Here is a 20,547-nt window from a genome sequence, read left to right as displayed (position 1 = left end):
TTTATTCTTATGGTTTGGCATCAAACCAGTCATATGCAAATTCTAAATTGTGCTGCTAAATAGTTAAATAAGCAGATCTAAAGGGTGCAAGGTTCCCAGATCCTTTGTAATATCCACACACAGCTCCTTTTATATCTTCTACCAATACATTTTGAATCACTTTTCTGATTTTATTGAAGAAAATGTCTGGAATTTTGATAGGAAGGACTTGAAAAAGATAGTTGAATCTGGATAAAATATTCATAGATATAAGAACTTCTAGTACCAGGAAAAGGCTGCTGGGTGCCTTCATGACTGTTCTTCTAATTTCCTAATTTCTGTTTTCCCTGTTTTCTGTGCTGTGTTTAAATAAACTCTTCTGGTTCTGTCTTTCACACATCATTGCTTTTTGCTTCAAAGGCCCCTTTTAATAACTTATTCTTTGGTTTAATTTTCTTTTGAACATGAATTGGGCTTCACCAAACACTCTGTATACAGCTCACACCCACAAATACTGGGAGCGGGGTTGATTCAGTCTACATGTAATTTTGTGTATGGAGCTTAGTCTTTACTGCATTGGCTGACGGAGTTTTCAAAATAGTTTCCATCATAGCTCCTTCTTTTACCAATCCCATGGTTGGGGCTGCAAGTTTTCCTCCCTCATCTTTGTGGAAAACAGACCACACGCCAGGTTTGGACAGAATCTCTTCCACCATGTGTTTTTAGTAATTGTAGAGTAGGGAAAAAATCACTTTTCCCTTGTCAGACATTTCTAGCAACACTTTTTTTGTAAAGGGCTTCATCAGAAGTGGCTGAAATTTGAGACTATTCATAGAAATGGCCCTCGGACAAGGTTAAGTTTGAGAATGAAAATAGAAAATATGGTTAAGCTGTGATTGAAAAATCACCTCTGAGCGTGTTCGTGGGAGCCGTGGCTTACACCGATAGCGCTCTTTGTTTTTGTGGCACTGGGAGGCAGTCTGAGGGCTCAGCGGATGGAGCGGATACCGTGTGCTGGCTGCTGTCAGGACAGCTTTCCAGAGGGTGTTGTTTATTAGCCGCCATGGTAGAAACTTTGCTTTGCAATGGGTTATTTTTCTGCTGTTACACCTGTGCCCTTTAGTGGGCAGTGACTGTGTCTGTTGTCTGCTGCATGTAGATGAATCATATGGCACTTTGTGTGGCTCTCTTAAGTGTATTTCCCTACTTTTATTTTGCTTTTTAGCTTTGATTTTTTTATACCTTGTATGCAAGTAACTGCATCTCTCTCACTGTTATTCCTCATTTCTTGCATTGGACAAGCTACTATTGGTGGCAACTTCATGGTAGGGAAGAAAGAAGAAAAATACCCCGTTAAAAAAAAATGATAAGACATTCAGTCCACAGAGGCAAATAGGGCATACAGAGGAGGCAGGGGGAAATCAAATGCTTATTTACCTTTTGGGATGAGTTGCTCAGATTGTAGATAATCCCATTAGAGTAGGATGGTGAGGTCTGTGCAGCACATACGGCCTTGGGACCAGGTTACTGAGGCACCTGGGTGGTAATGAGAATTAGTAATAGTCTTAATATCACTAATAATTTCTGTACTCCAATGGATTTATAGGTATGGGAAGAAGTGATTAAGTAAAAGGTAGTACTGGTTCTTTACAGTCTTCCCATGGTCTATAATGGGACCAGCACGAAGCCCTATAAATAGCTTTGAACATTTTCATCTGTAACATTTGGTGTAAATTGTTACTTTCAGAAACTTATCTTTTATGTGGTGCAGTTTGCTTTTATGTCCCTACTGTCTAATCTTATCTTCCCATGTGCTGAAATATAAAAATTCATTGCAATTATCTTTCCTGTAGTAAGATATCAAGGAGTTGGGACGTTGTAAGGGGACTGGGTTGAAGTACAATCAACACAGTTTTTGGATCTAAAAATACCAGTGCTTCAAAGGTCAGCTAAATGATAAATCCTGTTCTAAGTGTATATATAATACATATGAATGCACACTATAAATTTGTTTTATAGATTTTCATTGAAGTGCTTCACAGTCTGATGATAATTTCAAAATGTTTTGAGTTTATCTGAGGTCACTGATAATGTGAGCGAGGAGGGAGAGGGGCAATGGGAAAGACGGCAGGAGGACATTGCATCCCTTTTGGCCGACGGGAAAAGAGCGACTTGCCAGCATTTGGCTAGCGAATATGGTGAACACACATCGGGCTTTTTCTCTAAGAAGTCAGTTGGACAACAGCAGTCTTCTCCTATGGCCAGAGTCACTCCTGTTGATTTAAATAGGAATAGGCCCTCATATCACGCTATTGACTTCTCCTTTGTTTCTCTGAGAGCACGTAGGGTGAATGTGTGCGGAGCGCAGCTGCTGGAGGTTGTGCTGCCACCGGGAAGCTGGAACCCTTTCCTATGTGGACAGTGTGATCCATAACCGTCAGCCCCCAAGTTAACAGCATTTCTAACAGAGAGAACATAGAAATTCTTCTAGAAGTACTCCCAGACCGTGTATCCCTTCTCATGCTCTTTTTCTTTCCATGGGAAAAGATGGATTCAACTAAGACATTGTAAATAATATAGTTGACTGGAGGCATTTTTAGATGCACGAACGCTAAAATGGATTTTTTCTAACATATAAGGAGAGGAGTCTTTTATTCCTCTCTGGATGGTATGATTTATTCAAGTTTGGTAGTCTTGCTATGTCTTTATTAGGAGTAAGAGTAACAGTTAAAAAAGAGGTAGTGGTCAAAGAAAATGAAGGACTCTCATCTCTTTCTCAAAATAATAAGTATTTTTAAGTAGATCCAATGTTTCTTGTACCGGACTAAATAAAGCATTCCAGAATAAAACAAACACATCTTCCCATTTAGGCTTTCATTGCACAAGTCCCGTTGAAATTCATACTAAGAGGGCTTGAGAATTTCCCTCCCATAGACGATCCCAGTGTCCAGCATTGTGTCCAGCCTGCTTCGTGCTCGAGGACAAACACAGCTGGGTGCTCAGGTTTGCGCTCGCAGGAGCTTTGGAAAGAGCTGCCGATGGTAGGAGCTCATCAAATGAAAATGTCTCACGTGCGTCGTCTGCGTGACTGTGAGAAGCAAGTCTAGTTTTAACTACGCTTTCTAAAGTGTTACAGGCAATACAGTTGCTCTTTTCACTGGATAGTGCGTACTTTTCTTTGGGATCACAAATATTTGAATACAATTATTCAGTCAGCTGGACATCTTTTTCCTCCCATTTCTGCTCGAACAGTAGTAGAATTTAGTGTTGATTTAAAAGACTGTCTGCCTTAAAGCAGATTGCAGAGTTTGCACACTGTGAATTGTAATTAAAGTGTAAGGGGTGCTTATTATGTCAACAACTGGCATGAGAACCCCCGAGCAGCAGGTGACCCCAAACATGTGACGTTTGTGACAGCTAGGATCCTTCTTTCACTGGTTTAGCAATCTGAAAGACCAAATTGAAAGAAGCCCAGAGGCTGTATATTTCATTAAGTCCCAAGGGAAGTGTGGGATACAGCTTCCTTCTGCTTTGCTGGGACGTAGCCAAAAACTTTCTAGAGGCTCTGTTTTTGACAGAGGCTTGCTGAAGGGGGGGGGGGAACCTTCCACCAATCACCCATAGGACCATAAATTTGACATTTCCCACAGTTTCTTTGAGGCTCTGATGTTGCTGTGTCAGCAGTATGTCCCAAATCTTGTGTTGTATTGTTTGAAAAGGAACAGTCAAACTTTCAGGGGAGTTGAAATGTTTTTCTTCATTGTCCAACAGTTCCTCTGCTGCAAAACCACAAAGGATTATAAAACACACCTCTCAAAACGGGGGCTGCTTTTATCAAAAGTAGGTACGGGGCACATTCACAGATCATACGGTGTTTTCTGATGTGGCAGAATCTGGTCGATAACATTTCATCCACGTTACAAAGCAGACATGAGAATATCATTTATAGACACAGAAGACCTGATTGCAGGAATGATAAGAAAAGGAGCCTTACGAAAATACTGTGCTAAGTTTATCCCCAGGGTAATTCCAGTTGGGTTATGTCAAGAATAAGCTTGGCCCAAAGACTGAATTATATGGTCTGTAACACAGCCTGTAATTTATTTTTCAATAATCCTAAGTTTAGTGTTAAACAAATTCTTCAGCCTCAGACCCTGCCCCATACCCCACCAATCTTTTTGTGGGTGACCTGTGGTGCAGCTGGTAAACCCTTGCTCTTTCTGAGCTCGGGGTGTCAGCCCTCCGCAGCGACAGCCTCCACGGGAGAGCCGGCAGCACTTCTGTCTGCTGGCGTTTCCCTTTCTCACTGGGCTGTGCATGTTTCAGTGGGGAGACTTTTCACCTTTGTTAAGAAAGTTTTGACTTAATTTTTTCCAAAAGGGTTTGAAAACAGCAAATGCATGCTCCTTCTCTTCATATATAATTTGTTACCCACACACACCTATCGATCTGTCCATCTATCCTACCCTACGACAGCATTTCCTATCAGCTGTTTTGTGTGCCTGCAGATTCCAGATACTTCAGTTACTTTGGTGGCACCTCAGTCTCATGACAGTAGAGGGCTTTTTTGTCCTCCTTAAGTTGGTTTGCATATATATGTTTTTAATTAGCCTAGAAAGGAGGAAGGGTTTAGGATTCTTGACTCCTGAACATGATCATTGTCAGTTCTGCCACTGATCTAGTAAGGATTTCTGATCAAGTTACTTAACCTATAGAGCCATGCTCCGCCTAGAGAGATACTACAGTAACGAGCATTTTATAAAGAAAATAGATCAAGTTAGATAAAGATAAAATAGGTTTAATAGTACTCCTATTTCAAAGGAGTATTTTGAGAATTAGTGTTGATGAAGTTCTTTGATCTTGGATGAAAGATGCTTTAGAAATGTAAAATATCTTTGTTATTTGTCATCTCTGTGGCTGTGAAATTTTTCTCAGGAATTAAATTTTTGAAAACACATGCAGAAGGTTTCAGTGTAGCCTTGATTGTTTAATTTTTTTAGTAGACTTTCAGAAAAAGTGACTGGGTTGTTTGTGATTACATATAGCGCAATATGTCAGTGTAGCTGCAAGTAATCTGGAGTTAATGCAACTTCCCATGTCATTCCTCATTTGACTTCATATATCAGTTCTATTAAAAAAGTAATAAAATGACTAAAATGCTGAGATTTTAAAAGTAGTTTCTGAGCCCTTCCTGCGTACTTTGCCTTATATAAAATTGTGTGTTGCGATCATTCTCACAGGATTGCATTTTTATTTCTAACCCTACATGTAGAGTGCAATCAGACTCTGCAACTGAGACAGAATTAGTCCCTAAGAAGTGCTTGAACAGAACCTTTGCCGTCTCTGAGCTCTGGCCCAGGGCAGTGGTAGACTTAATGTCTTTGCATTTTATTTCAGAACAGTATGATAAAGAACTGCAAACAGCCTCTGCCCTGCCAGCAAATAAATGGGTGAAAATACTGGTAAAAATGGCAGAGGAGATGGTCATAAGTCAATGAGGTGGTTGCATTTGGTCTATTTTTAATTTTGGGACAACTCATTTCTTTCGAAAAGTCAACTTCTAAGTGAACCATTTTCCAAATGTAATGCTGTACCTTTAACTTTTTGGAAGGTCTGTTTCTGAAAAAAAAAAAAAAAAACAAAAAACAAAAACCAAAAACAAACATTAGTAATATTTTTATCTGGGAAATTTTAGCTTTTTTTGTCCAACTGAAGTTTTCAGGCTCTGCAACGTACTGCTTGCTAAAAGGCATGCTCTACAATGCATTAAGTACAACAGAATATTCCTTTGCAGGATTCCCTTTGTTGCAGACATTATTTATGACATTTTAGTCAATATTTGCATGGCAGACTGTCCAAAATTATTTTGTTTTAGGCACATCACTGATAACTGGACCCATACTCTTTATCATTCTTTTACATTCATTAGTCACTCTGTAGTGTTTTTAACATTTTAAAACACTCATGCAATTCAAAGGAAAATAGATTTCAGCCAAAACGCCTTCAAAATTATCTTTTTTCCTTTGAGTTATTCAGCGATTTTTAACACTTCGTATGTTTGATGTTTTTTTCTTTAGTCTCAGCAAGGCAAAGTTTTTGCAGGCTTTGGCTATGCTAAAGATAGGATTTTGATAGAAAGAACATGAGGTAAACTGAACTTAATGTGAAAATGTTATCAGACATGGTGTAAGGTGTAGCCAGCCAAAAAAACTGGCTATTTGCCTTCTGTGTAAAAGGTAATTTAAAAAAAAATTTACAACAAAACTAATTAGCAGATATTCTAATGCAAGAAAATGTTGCTGTTAGTAAAGTTTCTTCAATATGCCAGAAAGCAGATGGTGGCAATGGAATAGCGTTTTCTTTTGCCAGCTTTTCTATATGCTTTCTAAACCTGCAAGAGCTTTTGCTATTCAGTATTCAAATTTCTGACACTCTATGATCTTTTTCATCTTAAAACAGAAATAGAAACTGAAACTTAAAAATGTAATCAAGTCAAGCTGTCTGTTCATCAGATCATAACCATGGCTTTAAAAGTTTGATTAAAATTTTGTCTACACAGTGTAGTTTCAGGTTTTGAGAGCTCTGGACTTTTCTGGTTTTAATTTTCTTCCTCAAAATTTAGTTTTGCAACACTGGGACCAAGTGAAAATGTATTTTAGCTTGTATTTTCAGAGTCAACACATTCAGCTTAATCTTTTTCAACGTGTGTCGGCGGGGAAGGGAATCCTACCTTACATATATATTTGCCCAACTCTTTCATATATTTGTAATGATCCACTGTCCTTTGAGATGTAGATACAGTTCCATTTCTCCATGATTTATGGCGATCGTACCTTAGACTTTGCTGTAACTCAGCATGGTAGCTCTGTACCGAGCCTGCAGGATGTTATTTCTCTTCGAGTTTTAACTTTATCTTCCACTTGCGTGGCTTACAAACACAGCAGAAACACAGAACAAGTAGGCTGCCTACCAAAAGGCTGCTTTTTTTTCTGCCCGACTCTATGTTGTTGATGCCAACATGATACTGATGCAACAAAACACGTCCTGATTTTTATGGTAATTCTCTGTTCTTCTTCGCAGCCTACAATATTGTGAGAGTAGAAACATATCCACGGAGTGGCAATCAGTGGCAATTCTTTGTGGGCAAAACCCTCTGACTTTTCAGTTCGAGCAGGGCTTTGGGCTGATGACAATATTTTTGCAGTTATTTTCAGAAAAAAAGGCAAAAGAGAGGAAGGTAGGGAGGAAGGAAAGGGAACTATTGAGCAGCTTCTTCTGCTGTATAATTTTATATATCTATGTATTTTTGCCAGCAGTTTAATTTTGCATAAAGCTTAAGAAAACCTGAAATGGAAATTTTTCACATGCCACGTTGAACTCCTCAGAGCACAGAACAAGGAAAAGACATCTGCCAGAAAAAAAAAAAAAAAAAAAAAATTGGCCACTACAACCAAATATGTACTTAACAGGGGCTGAAACGGGAACCAAGAGGAAAAGTGTCAGGTACATCAAAATGAAAGTAAGTTGTGAAAACAAGGCTGCTAGTGTAGATCCATAATAAAAAAATAGTACCTAAACTTCGTTCAGATTGCCCCATCTGTAACTTGATATTAATCCATTATTGAGAAGAACTCCATGGAATATTAGTTCACTTTTTGTTTGTTCCTTAAATAATCACACATATTTTTATTAGCAACATCGTTTTTTCCTGTGTGAAATAGAATAATCCTTAATAGGGAAAATGGGCCCATTCTTCGAGATATTAGCTCTTTTTAAGTATTCTTTATTCTGTTTGATGTATAGATTCCTACATGAATTTTCAGTTAGTCATAGGAAAATTTTACACCTGTCCTTTAGAAGAAGGAGAAGCGTGAGAGGTTGAAAAAGGAGGAGGAGGTCAGGGCTTTTGTCCAGTTTGTTGATTTGGTGAAGGTTTTGCTTTTTTTTTGCTGACTGAGGAGGTCTTGAATGGCTCCGGCTGCAGAGAGTCCTTAGCAAGAGGCACAGACTGAAATATCTGAACACTCTGACGGTCTCCAGAAACAGCTAGGTTATTTGTGTGATGTTTGAAAGGCGAGCTTTGGAAAGCAGTTTAAGAAGGCTGTGCTCATTGTCAGGGAGTGGGTTTTATTTGGCTTTTGATGGAGGGCAGGGTTGAAAAATTCTTTATTCCTGTCTGCTACGGAAAATCTAGAGAGCCTCCTTGGTCATGACCTTGTAGCACCGTGCGTCTTGGCCGGAGGAGAGGTACCAGACCGCCAGCTACTGCTTGGGCAGCACGGATAAAGAATGAGGATGGGCACTGACGAGAATAGCCTGGGAATATGCAGCTCCCTGCCTTGGGTCCCATAAGGATGAGTTTGTCACAATAAATAAATAACAAGGGGATGGTGGGGGATAGAGATTAATTGGGTGACTGTACTACCGCCAATGGAGTCTCACCATATGGTGGACATAATCCTGCTTTGCTGATGTTGGTTTACTCACCAGTGTAGAATTGCACAGAAGCAGACCTAGAGACTTTGACGAAAGCTACCAGATCTGCTCATCACACAGTTTCTTCTTCACTTGCCTTTATACATGAAGTCAGGCATTGCTAAACCAGCTATTTAGTCACCCTAAATACTGTTGTTGTTATTGTTAACTGGGTTAGAAAATACTCTGGAGAGAAATGTAGAAATTATTTCTTGTTTTTCAAAATACCTAATCAGAAAAAGAAGGCAAGCGAAACAGAAGCTGAGAGTGACTGGAAATATCCCTTCTAGGTGACTTTGGATCCACTCTACCAAGTAATTTTCTACATAATGTAGTTGAAGGCTTCCTAAGCGGGTGCTGCCGTTGCCATTGTAATGGCTGTATTGGTGGGAATGATACTTTATTACCTAGAGCAGCGGCTTGAGAGCTCAGCCCCCTGCTTTTTACTCCTTTTAGTAACTGTGCCTCTGAAGGTAAATCACTTAACCTCTGTGTGCCTCCTTCATCCCTGCGTAAAGTGGGCATAGTTATGCTCACCTTTCCCACAGAGGTATTGTAAAGCTGAGTTTAATGTTAATAAGATGTTTTAATTTCCAAGATAAAAGGATGTTCTATAAATATACATTAGAAGTAATAATAGTTTTAATGTATGCCATTATTTTATAACAGTGCTTTTCTAGTTTTAGAAATTTTTTAGTGGTTTGAAATTATGACAGAATCTGGTTTTGTTAATTAAAGATTGACATTTAGGCAAAATTTATTGAATTGTTCTATAAATTCAGATCCATGTGCACTGAGCATGCCCAGAGCTGGGCTCACCTGCACTTTGGGATCATCAGTATGGCCCTTCGGCTTTTAAAACAACTCTGTGGTGCATGTGCTCAGAAGTTTGATGGCTTCTAAATAGAATGGTTCAAATATTTCAAAGCACTTGAGATTCGTATAGTGTGAAGCAATTTAAAATTATTGTACTGCAATTAATTTTAAATAACTGAGCACTGCATATGTCTAGAAACCCATACAGATCCAAATGGAAGCTCTCTAAAAATTGAAATGATTCAATAAATTTAAATCACTCTGAAGAAATGGATGTAAGTACTGTAAATCATTTTGTGAGGGGGATAAGCAAATTTTCTAGAAGTGAATCTGAGGGTAGAGACTCTAATTAGATTTTTTATTTTGGGGTTTATGATGATGAAATGTAGGTTAATTTATATTTCCCAGGGATATGAGGGCAGCTCTTGTTGATCCATATGGTTTCTCGTAGCTCTTACATAGGCTGGGGTTTTTTTATTTCCCAAGATTGCAGAAACTTAGCAATCCAACTTTGCACATATTTTTTTCCATTACAAATATCTTTCCCTCCAAATCTGTATAAAAAGACATGAGAAAAATATTGGTCCACAGCTAGAAATGCCAAGTATATTTTTAAATGCAGCTAAAAAAATACTGCAGAATTAAAACATTGTGCAGTATGGAAGCTAACATTTTGCGGAGCTGAACTGCTCAATGAATATGAATTTATGTATGCCTACATCACTGATTCAGGTACAACCTGTATCTGTAGGTACCAAAGTGGATTACTGTCTGATAGCCATTCGTTAGCTTAGAGCATGTTCTCTGTTCTTTCCTTACAGATGTATTAGAAAGATGCTATCTAATGTAGGAAGGCTGGTAAAAATACTGATGCGAGACCTATCGGAAAGTAATGTAATTTCCATTGGCTTCAGCTCAGCTCCAGGAAAATCCGCGTGCCGGTTCCTCCTTCTGCCGCAGCGAAGCGCGGTTGTGCGCGGCTCTCCGCGCCGTGTGCTTAGCTCTAGGATTACAATTCCTCCCAAGTATCAGAGCCAGAAATTAAAAATTAGTGCTACCGCCGACACTTGCCTGACCCTTCCGTTTCACTGTTTCCCTAACAGCCACGGAAAAAATAGGACAGCGCAGTCCCTCTTCGTTGCAAGTGCTTCGGCACTTGCCGTTGGCATGCGTGCTTCCTCCGGAAACATTGCCACCGCTCGGCAAATGGCTCGTGAGGGTCCGGCCACCGGCCCGTGCCGGCAGCGAGGCGTCCCAGCTCCTCTGGGTGGGACAGAACCCTTGGTGGCCGAGGGTGCTGCTCCGCCAAGCTAGTCGCTGTGGTCTGGGGAGGAAATTTATTTTTGAATTTGCTCCATGTCTGGTGGGCTCTTCCCGGGCAGAGGAGGCGCAGAAAGCGAGAGGGGCCCCGCTGCAGGGTCTTCCTTAAGGCCTCACCTTACTTTTAGACAGTTGTCATTATCTTTGTCTAAAGGTCATGGCTAAATTGAATAAAAGGAAAGCTGTGTGTTCCTGTCGATGCACAATGGCAGTATTGACTTTCCTAATCCAGTTTGCTGAGGGGTGAGAGAATTAAATTAGATATCTAAGCACAGAAATTGAGAGCCTTTGAAAACAAAGATAAGGAGACAGCCTGTATTTTCCTTTTCCTGGGAGCTCTGGGCTCAAGATTTTGCAGGTGTGTCATCTGATCCATGGCTTGCATCGATCAAAACTGTGCCAATGCATATTTAATTAGCAAGGGGACCCTGGATGCATTATGGCCATCATCCCTATATTGAATGGACTGTCAGACTTTCTGAATGCTTCCCCACCCCCCCGCTTCGTTGTTTGGGGAGCTTCTGCATTTTGTCTGAGCAGCTAAAAGTTTCTTTGTTTTTAGCTGGTGATGCATACAGCACCACTGAGGAGAATACAAACAAGTAAAGTCCTAAAGTGTTTATTTTGTCTAGGAAAAAGGGCTGAACCAATTTGAATCCTTTGGGTAACGGATTTTTGTATCTCTTGGAATTAAAAAAACACAGTCGCATGATGTTTACTTTAAGAATATTTTATTATAACAAATAAAATCTGTGCTGTGGGATTTCTTAAGGAAGCCTTTGATGACAATTTGAATTAAGTCAAAATTAACGTTTGCTACTGCAAAGGAATAAATAGAAAATGCTCCAGAAATGAATCAGTAAGCAGGAATCAAAGGCTGTAAACTGTTTTAAAAACAAACATTTAGAAGTGAATCAAATACTTGTTTGTAATATCAAGGAACAAGTATGGGAATACACAGATTCCCCACATTCTAGGCTATCGCACGATAGCAGTAAATCATTTATGGGCTTGTGAGAACAAAGAAAGTTGATTTAAAATGAAACCATTTTGATACGGCTTTAGGGTCTCGCAGCCTCTGGGTGAAGTTCCGTGTTCTTATTTCCTAAGAGGAGGACAGTAATCGGGGAATTTCTGCGTCCAAAAAAAAAGTTAGCCGGGCAGTTGTGGAGATCTTTGTTTGCATCTACCTTGGTACAAAGCCGCCCCAGCAGACAGAGTGTTGCCTGATAAACAGATGTAATACACAAAGTCTGCTTACAATACCGAGCAACAGACTGTGGGCACATGTTTTGGTCTCATTCAAACTCATCAGCATAGTCTAGCTAGCTGTTTTGTTGCTAGTCTACTTACAGGGTAGCTTAGTAGCGTCTTACTGGTGAAGTAACAAGGAGGGTTTTTGCCACAAAAGTTTTGTGGCAAGGGCTCATGGGAAAATCATTTGCATACATCTTGTTACAAAGGCTGACTACTTCCTGGCTTAGACAAAGTGTTGCCTGATAAACAGACTTAACACACAAATGTCTGTCTGGAATAAACAACAGCAAGCTTTGATTTACATTTCCATTATCAAAGATAATCTCTTTCCCAGTGTACAGGAATTAAGAGTCCTCGCCTTATTAAAAAAACCAGGCTGGCACTGCAGGGATTTTACCACTGCAGAACCTTAGTCGAGAGCTGCGGGGATGGGGCATACTGTACAGGGGGGTATAAAATACCGACTGGAAATCTGGTAGGGATCTGTACATGTGTGACGGTGAGGTGTATGATAATGACGCGCTTTGAACTCCCTATAAAAGTTGACTTGAAAGCAATGGCTGGAGTTAAACAGAGAGCCAGGCCTTCCTTAAGAGAAATAGTAGTAGCCACCAAAATAGCCGTAAATCATAATTGTAGCATATATGGAGCAATCCCTATGTGTTTATATTATAATGCATAATGAAGGGAAAGTGAGTGTAAAAAAGTCTCAGTCCTGGTGCTGGTTTCTGTTTGTAAATCGCTTAAGCTCACCACGTAAGACTGTATATAAAGGAGCATGATTTAGATTATTTTTTTTTTAACATATATAAATCTTTGGTAGAATCCATGCCCGAAATTGTAGATGAAAAATTTATTGCATGAACACAACCCAGCCATATAAATTTTTTATTACGAATAGGACTCTGAAACTTGAATAAAATATGTCAGTTTATTATACAATATTTCCCCCCTTTCTTAAACATGATATGAATGGAAAATTTAACTCGCGCACTTCTGCGGTGCTTCTGCGAGGTGCGGGGCTGGCAGCGGAGGAGAGGGAGCCCGCTTTATTTAGCTGCAGAGCAGGCTCAGCATGGGCAGTGGCAGCGCAGCCTTGCTCATCTGGCATCGCCGGTCGTTTTTTTTCTCCGCTACGTGGGGATCACCGTTACTGTTTAGAGGATAGATGCATCTGCACCTGAGTTAGCACGCTGGCTGCTAGTGAGGGCTCAGGTTCTGGTGAGGGTTGGCTCTACATAGGTAAGAAATAATCTTGACACCCGTTAATTCAGTTTGCGCAGACCAGCAGACAGTAATACTGGTCCCTGTCGGTCACTGCCACCCCAGGCTGGATTCAGCACGCCCTGGAAAACACGGCATGTCGAGAAAGTGCAAGCTCCCAAGAAAGTGTCCTGTTTCTGCGAAGTCTGGTAGCCCATGAGGTGGTTTAGCGCTGGGAAGAACCATGACACTCAAAGCGGGCTTTTTTGGTGGGGGAGTGTAACAACTCTTCGCCGTCTGTGTCACGGTCTACAAAAAAGAACAACATTGTCAGTCTGTTGACATTGGTCGTGTCCACGGGCCAGACTTTCCTGGGAAGGTTTTATTCTTTCCAAACAATGGAGCGCTCCCTTCCAGCGCTGCGAGCCCTGCTTCCATGCAGCCGTTGTGCAGCCCGGCTGGAGCTGTGCTCCTGCTGCAGCTGAAAAGGAAAACTGTGTATTGAAAAGTCCAGAGCTTCTGTCCTGGAGCTGAAGGTCCCTGCCTGCTTACGGTTTGAGATCAGGCAGACCTGGGTCTCTGGCGCAACCACGTCGGCTGCGCTGGGGCAGCATACACTTAAGAAACAGATCCAAAGAGGAACAGAGAATAGAGACGTAGTAGGACATGCTACTTCGGAAAAACTAGCCTGTTTTATTGTTTTTTTTTTTCTTTATCCCTTAATCACAGTTGATTCTTGAAAGTAGAGAGTAAAATAGCTTCGCTTTGCTTTTTATCCTGTTTCCCCATGATCATTGTTGATACCAGATCCGCTTGAGCTTTTCTTCTCCAGTAACCTTGACTCCAGTGTACATACTCACACTAACTCTGGCTAGTTCAGGGTTAAAAACTCCAACCACTAACTTTTCTTTAACTAAAAAAGCCCCCAAATAAAACCCATTGTGCTATTCAAAGTTAAGCTTCCTTAAATATAAAACTAGATCCCTTGGTGATTTTTTTTTTTATTTTTTTTTTAAATCGGCAACCTTAATAGTGGTTCCTCACTATAATATTTCCAACTCCATCTGAAATCATTTAAATCCTCCCCTTAATAACATGCACTTTATTGTAATATACAGATTCTTTGGCTTCCTACCAGCCTTAGCTTAAGGCACCAATGAAACTCATTGCCGCAGGGGGCCGTGGATTCAAGAGGGGCTCGCATCTACTGTATATTTTGTTTTGTATGTTTTCCAATGGCTCTAATTATTGCAGGTGGTAGAATTTAACTGGCAGTGTTGTTGCTAAAGAAAATAGGCATAAAGTGTATACTGTTTTGCAGAGTGGCTATCAAATATATAGAAAAGAGAAAATCAAATGAATTGTTAAACTGCTCTATAGTAAGTGATTTTATTGATTTAATGCAAATGCTTATGAAAACGATCTTCCATTTATATCAATTATGTATGGGCAAAAATTAATTTATTCCTCTGGTCACCTGTTTGGCTAACTGACTCAGCAGGACAGACATTCCCCCTCCCGTTGTAGCCGAGCCCGCAAAACACTAAACATTCAGAAAACTGGAATTTTAAAGTTTCCATGTGCAAAACAACAAAAAGGCCCCGACAGGAGTTACTGACAACTGCTGAAAAAGCAGAGAGCGAGCGGTGGAGGCTGAGCAAGACTCTCTCGTCCTAGGCAAGACTGTAAAATACAACGGCTCTGATTTTGCCAATCCCTTAACCATGTGGCGGCACATTTATATGTACCGGATCATCTGCGGCATCTGAATAAAATCAGGGAAGCAAAATTCTGCATATAAACATTTTGGCTAAGTGCCTTAACTCAGTCTTCTTATCTGGGGTTTCCACAAGATGCCACCTTGCATAACAATGCTGAGCATACGCTTGCCCAGTACACGTTTTCGGTAGCCTCCCGTGATCTCTACCGCAGTATAGATTGGTTTTAATTCTACCCCGTCCTGCATTTTATTGCCCCGTGCCTCTCCATGAAGATTAGTGCTGAAAGCCTTTGTTGTCTTTTTTAGAAATTAATATTTAATTCCAGCAGAAGGGGTGGGTTACAGGAAAACAGAATTAGGAAAAATGTTATCGCAGTAGCCGGAGTAATAAAAGAAGAAAGTTAAGATTCAGTATGCAAACAAATGTCCTACGGCCAGCAGAGTCTCTCTTGTGCCACTGGCTTTGGTGTTGGAAAACCAGCACTCAACGCAAACAAAAGTACTTTGTTTCTCAAAATCCAGGAGCAGCTCCCGCTCTGTGTGCTGCCGACCGGCTGCAGGGCTGTGCTGGGGAGCGAAGGTGCCAGGCTGGGCGCTGAGAGCGCCAGCCCCGAGCCCGGCTCCTGCGCCTGCTGCTGAGCCCTCGTCCCTCTCCCTGCTTTGCTGGATTGTTTAAAATTTTGACAGGAAGACATGCTTTGAGTCCCATACTTTCGCAGTAACTTTTTCAAATTTACCAATTTTTGTGGAATTCTGACCCTACTTTAAACATAAAGCCCAAACGCTGATTGAACCATGGCTTGCTGGAGGAAAAGAAAAACCTAAAAAATAAGCAAAAGCCTAATGCCTGCCCTGTAAAATGAAATCCGTTGAATGTTGACTTTGAATGTTAACTAAATATTTTGCATTCCTAATATTTTACCTTTGTTTCTACCTTCGCGGTATCAGAAACATGAAACTTCTTGCCAAAATCTAGTGTCCAGAATATAACAGCGCTGTGCATATTACCTGGTAGTCTATCTGTTCTCACTGATTTGAGCTTCAGTTAAAGATAACTCAGAAGGTCAATATTTAAAACAAAATTGCAGAGGTGAGAATAATTTTTTTCACTGAGCTTCATTGGAGAAATTATTTAAAATAATAAAATACAAAAGAGAGGAAATGGATTCTGGACACACTGGGAAACATCACTTTTTAGGAGTATTTCACTGATTTTAAGTAGAAGTATCAGGACTGAAGCTTTCTTTGTTAAATATTCTGAATGTTTCTAATCTGAAATTTATCAAAATTTGTTTTGTGAGCACTTTTTTTTACTTGTAGTTTTTAATTTATTCAAGATTGTCCTCTAAGCTTCTGAATGATACCTAATGCATACAGTCAGCAGGTAAAAAAAAAATTTGAATATTTAAAACAGGCATTTTCTTTATAGTGCTCTGCGGTAATTAAAATCTTCATTTGCTTAAAAGCAAGGAACCTTTATAAAGCAATAAATTAGCATTGCTTGACCCAAGGTCACTAGTAGTACTGCTTCTTGCAGCGCTATTAATACCTCAAAGAAAAAGAAGGGGTGGTGTTATCACTCTGTTGCAATAGAAGTAAGATTTTCAATTTAATCACAGTTAAGTGTCATGACCTTTTGATCTTGCATTGACTTCTCACTGAAACGTGGTCAAATTTCAGACAGCGAATTCTAAACTCTGCAAAATCAAGGTGAAGTCAGAAAATAGGTTTGCCACGATTGGGGGTGGTTTTGGTGCAGTAGCAAGTGGTTTCGTTTCCTAAGTTTTGTTTCACAGCAAAAACTTTTTTTATGGGATCAATAAATTACAGAACGATTTTGGGGGCGGGGGGGGAGAAGAAATAATTTGAGGGATTTTTGAAAAAATGTTTTTTCACACAGGTAAAGGGACCTTTTTTCCAATTCATAGGGATAGAAATAATTCGGAAGGAAAACACTATTTGACTAAAGCTTCTACTAAGAATAATTTTTGAACCAAAGTGCGATCATCTTCACATAAAGTAGAGTTAATAATGTGTAAAAAATGCAAAACACTCATATTTACACGTATCCTTTTATAGGTCATGTCATTATTTTAGGCAAATAAATTGTGTTCATTGGAGAGTGTTAGCTGGGAGTTTGTAGGACCCATTATTTACACAAGTTGTAAAGCAGTTCATCCAGTATTTAGTCTCATTGATACCGCTGCACATCAGGGGCAATGCCATCCATTTCAGTGATCTCGTAGTACTGTCACCACTACAAAAGTATGACGAAAAATCGGCTCTTCTATCAGTTTTGCAGATTTTGTTCCAGAAATGTGTAGGCAACAATCTCCACGACTTTGTAGTGTTGCTTAGTTACCTTTATATGCCTGCTTGAAAATATGTTTTGAGACTTTACTATGTGCTGGATTAAGGCTCTGGTTTGTATACAACATAGAGGCTGCATTATAAAAAACATGTAGGAGAGTAGTTTAAATATGCCTTCTCTAAAAAGAAGGATTCTCAAAGCTTAATTTATGCTAACACACACACACCAAGCACTCTGTGTAGTGCCGTAAACAAGATTCCCCTAAGATTCCCCTTTTTTTTTTCCTAGCAAAAATATTACCTAGGCACAGGACTTTTGCATTATCATGTCCTTGTGCAACACTCCTGTCCTTAGTTTGTACTCCTAGCCTTTTGAGGAAGTCTGGCGCCTCTGATCTATTTTCCACAGCAGACCCTGTAATTTTTGGCTGTATTTTATGTTTTTCAGATTCAAGTCAATCTGAAAGTCCCAGCCAGCCAAGTGAAGCTGATATTAAGGACCAGCCAGAAAATGGTAAGTTCTTACCTGCTGCTCCTGCTTTGGGATATTAAAACAGCCCATATTTATAAAGATTTTTTTCCTATGTCTAATATAAACAGATTATTCAGAATAATTGACATGGGATAGCTACAAATAGGTTGAGTACTCTCCTCATAGCTAAAATGCTACTATTTCACTAATCTAAGGTAGCATTTGTTTCTCCAGTCATGGAGAGAGACATTTTTTTCCTTTAAAAATAATTTTAATTAGGGAGATGCCATTAAAGAGCCTGCTGTATGCAACCCTTATCCTTATTCCTCCGTAGCAAAGGCGTTCAATCCCTGGACCGTGAGTCATGACCCCCTAGGGGTGTGTACTTCATCGCTTTCATTTTTATCTATGTGCTTTTAACTTCATTTTGTTTATTGATGCTCTCACATGACACAGTGAAGTACCTAACTTTCGGTATGTGGCCAGCCATCATTTTAGAGTGCAGGATCTCAGATAGTCCCACGAAACAAAATGGTTGCTTTGAAATATGTTTCTGCAGACCCATTCTCTACTGAAAAAATCTGCTAAACAAAACTGAGGAGCAACACTTCCAAACGTTGCAGTTTCGGGGCAGGAGTGCACATCTATAAACATACCAGATGCTTAGGCAGGTACCCACTGCAGGACTGATACAAGCGCTACCCGTGTTTGTCTTTTTTCATCGGCGTGCTTTAAAGGTTGTAGATCCTACGGGTAAGCAGGTCAGGGAGGCTCAACTAGAGCTTGTTGCTCCTTCTCTATATGTTTGCAATACCATTCTTTCACGTGGCAGCGGCTTGAGCTTATTTGGAAGTAGCAGCAGGACTGTGACTTTTGGGAACACTAATATTCTTTGAACTGGGACAGTTTTAAAGTAGAAGCAATAGCTTCTACTGAACCAATGGCTTGCTTTGTAAAGCAGCCTGAAAAAAAAAATAATCATTCAATAATAGCAAATTTCTGTAGGGACTGTATGTGAAAGGATAAGTGTGTGTAAGGGAACAGCTTCTCTTCCTTTTTATGTTTAAGTAAGGTAGACCTCAACAATTTTTGTTGGCCCATCAGCAATTGAGTTTTGTTTTATTACTTGTATTTAGGACTTAGAAATAATGTCTCCCAAAGTGAAAGTGATTATTATTAATAGCTTTCCTTGACTTTTTTTGCCCAGAGCCAGATTTTTTTTATAAGACCTAAATGTAGATGGGGGATCCACTGTACTGGGATCTAGTGTGCATACACGGAAAAGAATTTGTATGAAGGGTTTATGTCTCTAAACCTGTCACCATTTTGGGGATATGTAAATCCATCTCATGTAGAAATATTGTATCTATAATAATACATCTGTGATTACCCTTTCACAGAGCAACTAACTGCTTTTACCTCAAATCCCTACAGCTGTATATGTGTTCAGTGTGAGTTTTGGGGACTTGATTAGCAACTGAACAAGCTGCAAGTGGGAGTGAGGTTGAAGGGCTGCATTCACATCCAGACTGCATTTGGATCAGGGTTTAAACAAGAGATAGAAGTTAGGGAAGAAGAAGAAGAAGAAGAAGAAGAGGTTTAGATACATAAAAAACTTTTAAAATACCAGCATATATTATAGGACATAAAACATAGGGCTCATTGGGCTGGTAAGATTTTGGCTTTTGGGGTTCCTGTATTTTCCTCCTATTGAAATATGAAAGGTTTCCTATTTTGATAGATTTTGTGCTGCTCATCTCTAAAGATGCCATCTTAAAACATTACTGTTGTTTCTGAAAGACAGTGCCTAATTTCCCGTACCAATCCTGTTCACAGAAATTCTAATTTGTAGCCAAAGGATTGCGAGGTTAAGAGAAGAACTGACTAAACTGTGATTTTTGTTCTGCCAATTCTGCTATTTTTTTTTTTGTGGGGAATATGTTGCCTGTGTTCATTAAACCATATTTTAATTCAGAATGTATTAGGCACCAAGCTTGTTATTATTTCATGTTTAGATAATATTCTTTCACAGCTATTAAACCACAGTTCTTCTTACCCTGCAGTTTCTTAGTCTTAAGGAAGTCTGTTACTCAACAACCAACCCGAAAAGCAGCAATGTCAGTGTTTAATAATGTAAAATCAGTAAGAGCCTAGTGAAATGAAATATCTCTGATTTGGAGCCTGAGTCTGCCTTGTAAAACAAGCTTTTAGTGAATTCTTGGAACTGCACTGGTGACCTGCAAAAGGTACTTTTTTTTTAATAAACAGGAAAAAGATTTTTCTCTTTCTCAGTTTTACTAAAGGGTATTTTTCTCCACCACAGCAGAAGGCTCCTAACTGACTACGCACCTTTTGCAGTGCCTGTGTGGGAGATTTTCTTTACAAATGCATCTAAGGCAGTCTGTTGCCCCTAAAGGGATTGCTCCCCCTGGGCAGACGCTGAGCTCATTCTCAGCGCACACAGCCCCCAGCTTGCAGTGTACCCAGTGCGTAGATCAACACAGATCTGCAGCTCTTATCTACTGAATGTGAGGATGAAAGCAAAACTGCAGGCTTTAGAAAATGAAAAACTGCACGCACAGAAACGGACACAATAAATCATATTAACTGCGTTGTTCTACACTTGCTGTAGACCCACTTCCACAGGGCCTGATCCAAATCCCTCCGGAGTCAATGGGAGTCTTGTAATTGATTTTACTGAGACTGGGAATGAGCCCACACAGAGAGGAATTTTTTTTTTAAGTCAAAGAAAAATAATATTGTGAATAATCTTATTCCCACTGCTGCTAACAGCGGAATGACCAGATTGAGGGCAGATTTGGAATAATTTTGCATGTGTTTCTGAAAGGCACAAAGAAGTGTATCGATTAAGTACTACCTTTTACATGCATGCATTCCTTCATTTTAAAAAAATAAATCTTTAAAGGCCTTGTGAGGGTTATACAGCCTCTCTACTTGCCTGTTAATATCCTTTCTGTTCCACTCCATAAATTCT

General features: G+C 39.8%; 1 protein-coding gene across 1 annotated transcript in view; it reads left to right on the top strand.

Annotated features, from left to right (window-relative positions):
* Positions 1-20,547, top strand: part of NFIA (nuclear factor I/A) — a gene marked incomplete at both ends in the record, with an annotated part of 125,853 nt that overhangs the window by 20,803 nt on the left and 84,503 nt on the right. Inside the window, 2 exons of the mRNA XM_009697747.1 lie at positions 10,374-10,537; positions 17,529-17,594. Of these exons, the coding sequence (XP_009696049.1) occupies positions 10,374-10,537; positions 17,529-17,594 (230 nt within the window). The remainder of the gene's footprint in view (positions 1-10,373; positions 10,538-17,528; positions 17,595-20,547) is intronic.

Source organism: Cariama cristata, unplaced genomic scaffold (genome assembly GCF_000690535.1).
Source record: "Cariama cristata isolate BGI_N322 unplaced genomic scaffold, ASM69053v1 scaffold6083, whole genome shotgun sequence".
Lineage (NCBI taxonomy): Eukaryota > Metazoa > Chordata > Aves > Cariamiformes > Cariamidae > Cariama > Cariama cristata.
This window is presented reverse-complemented; position numbering and strand designations above follow the sequence as displayed.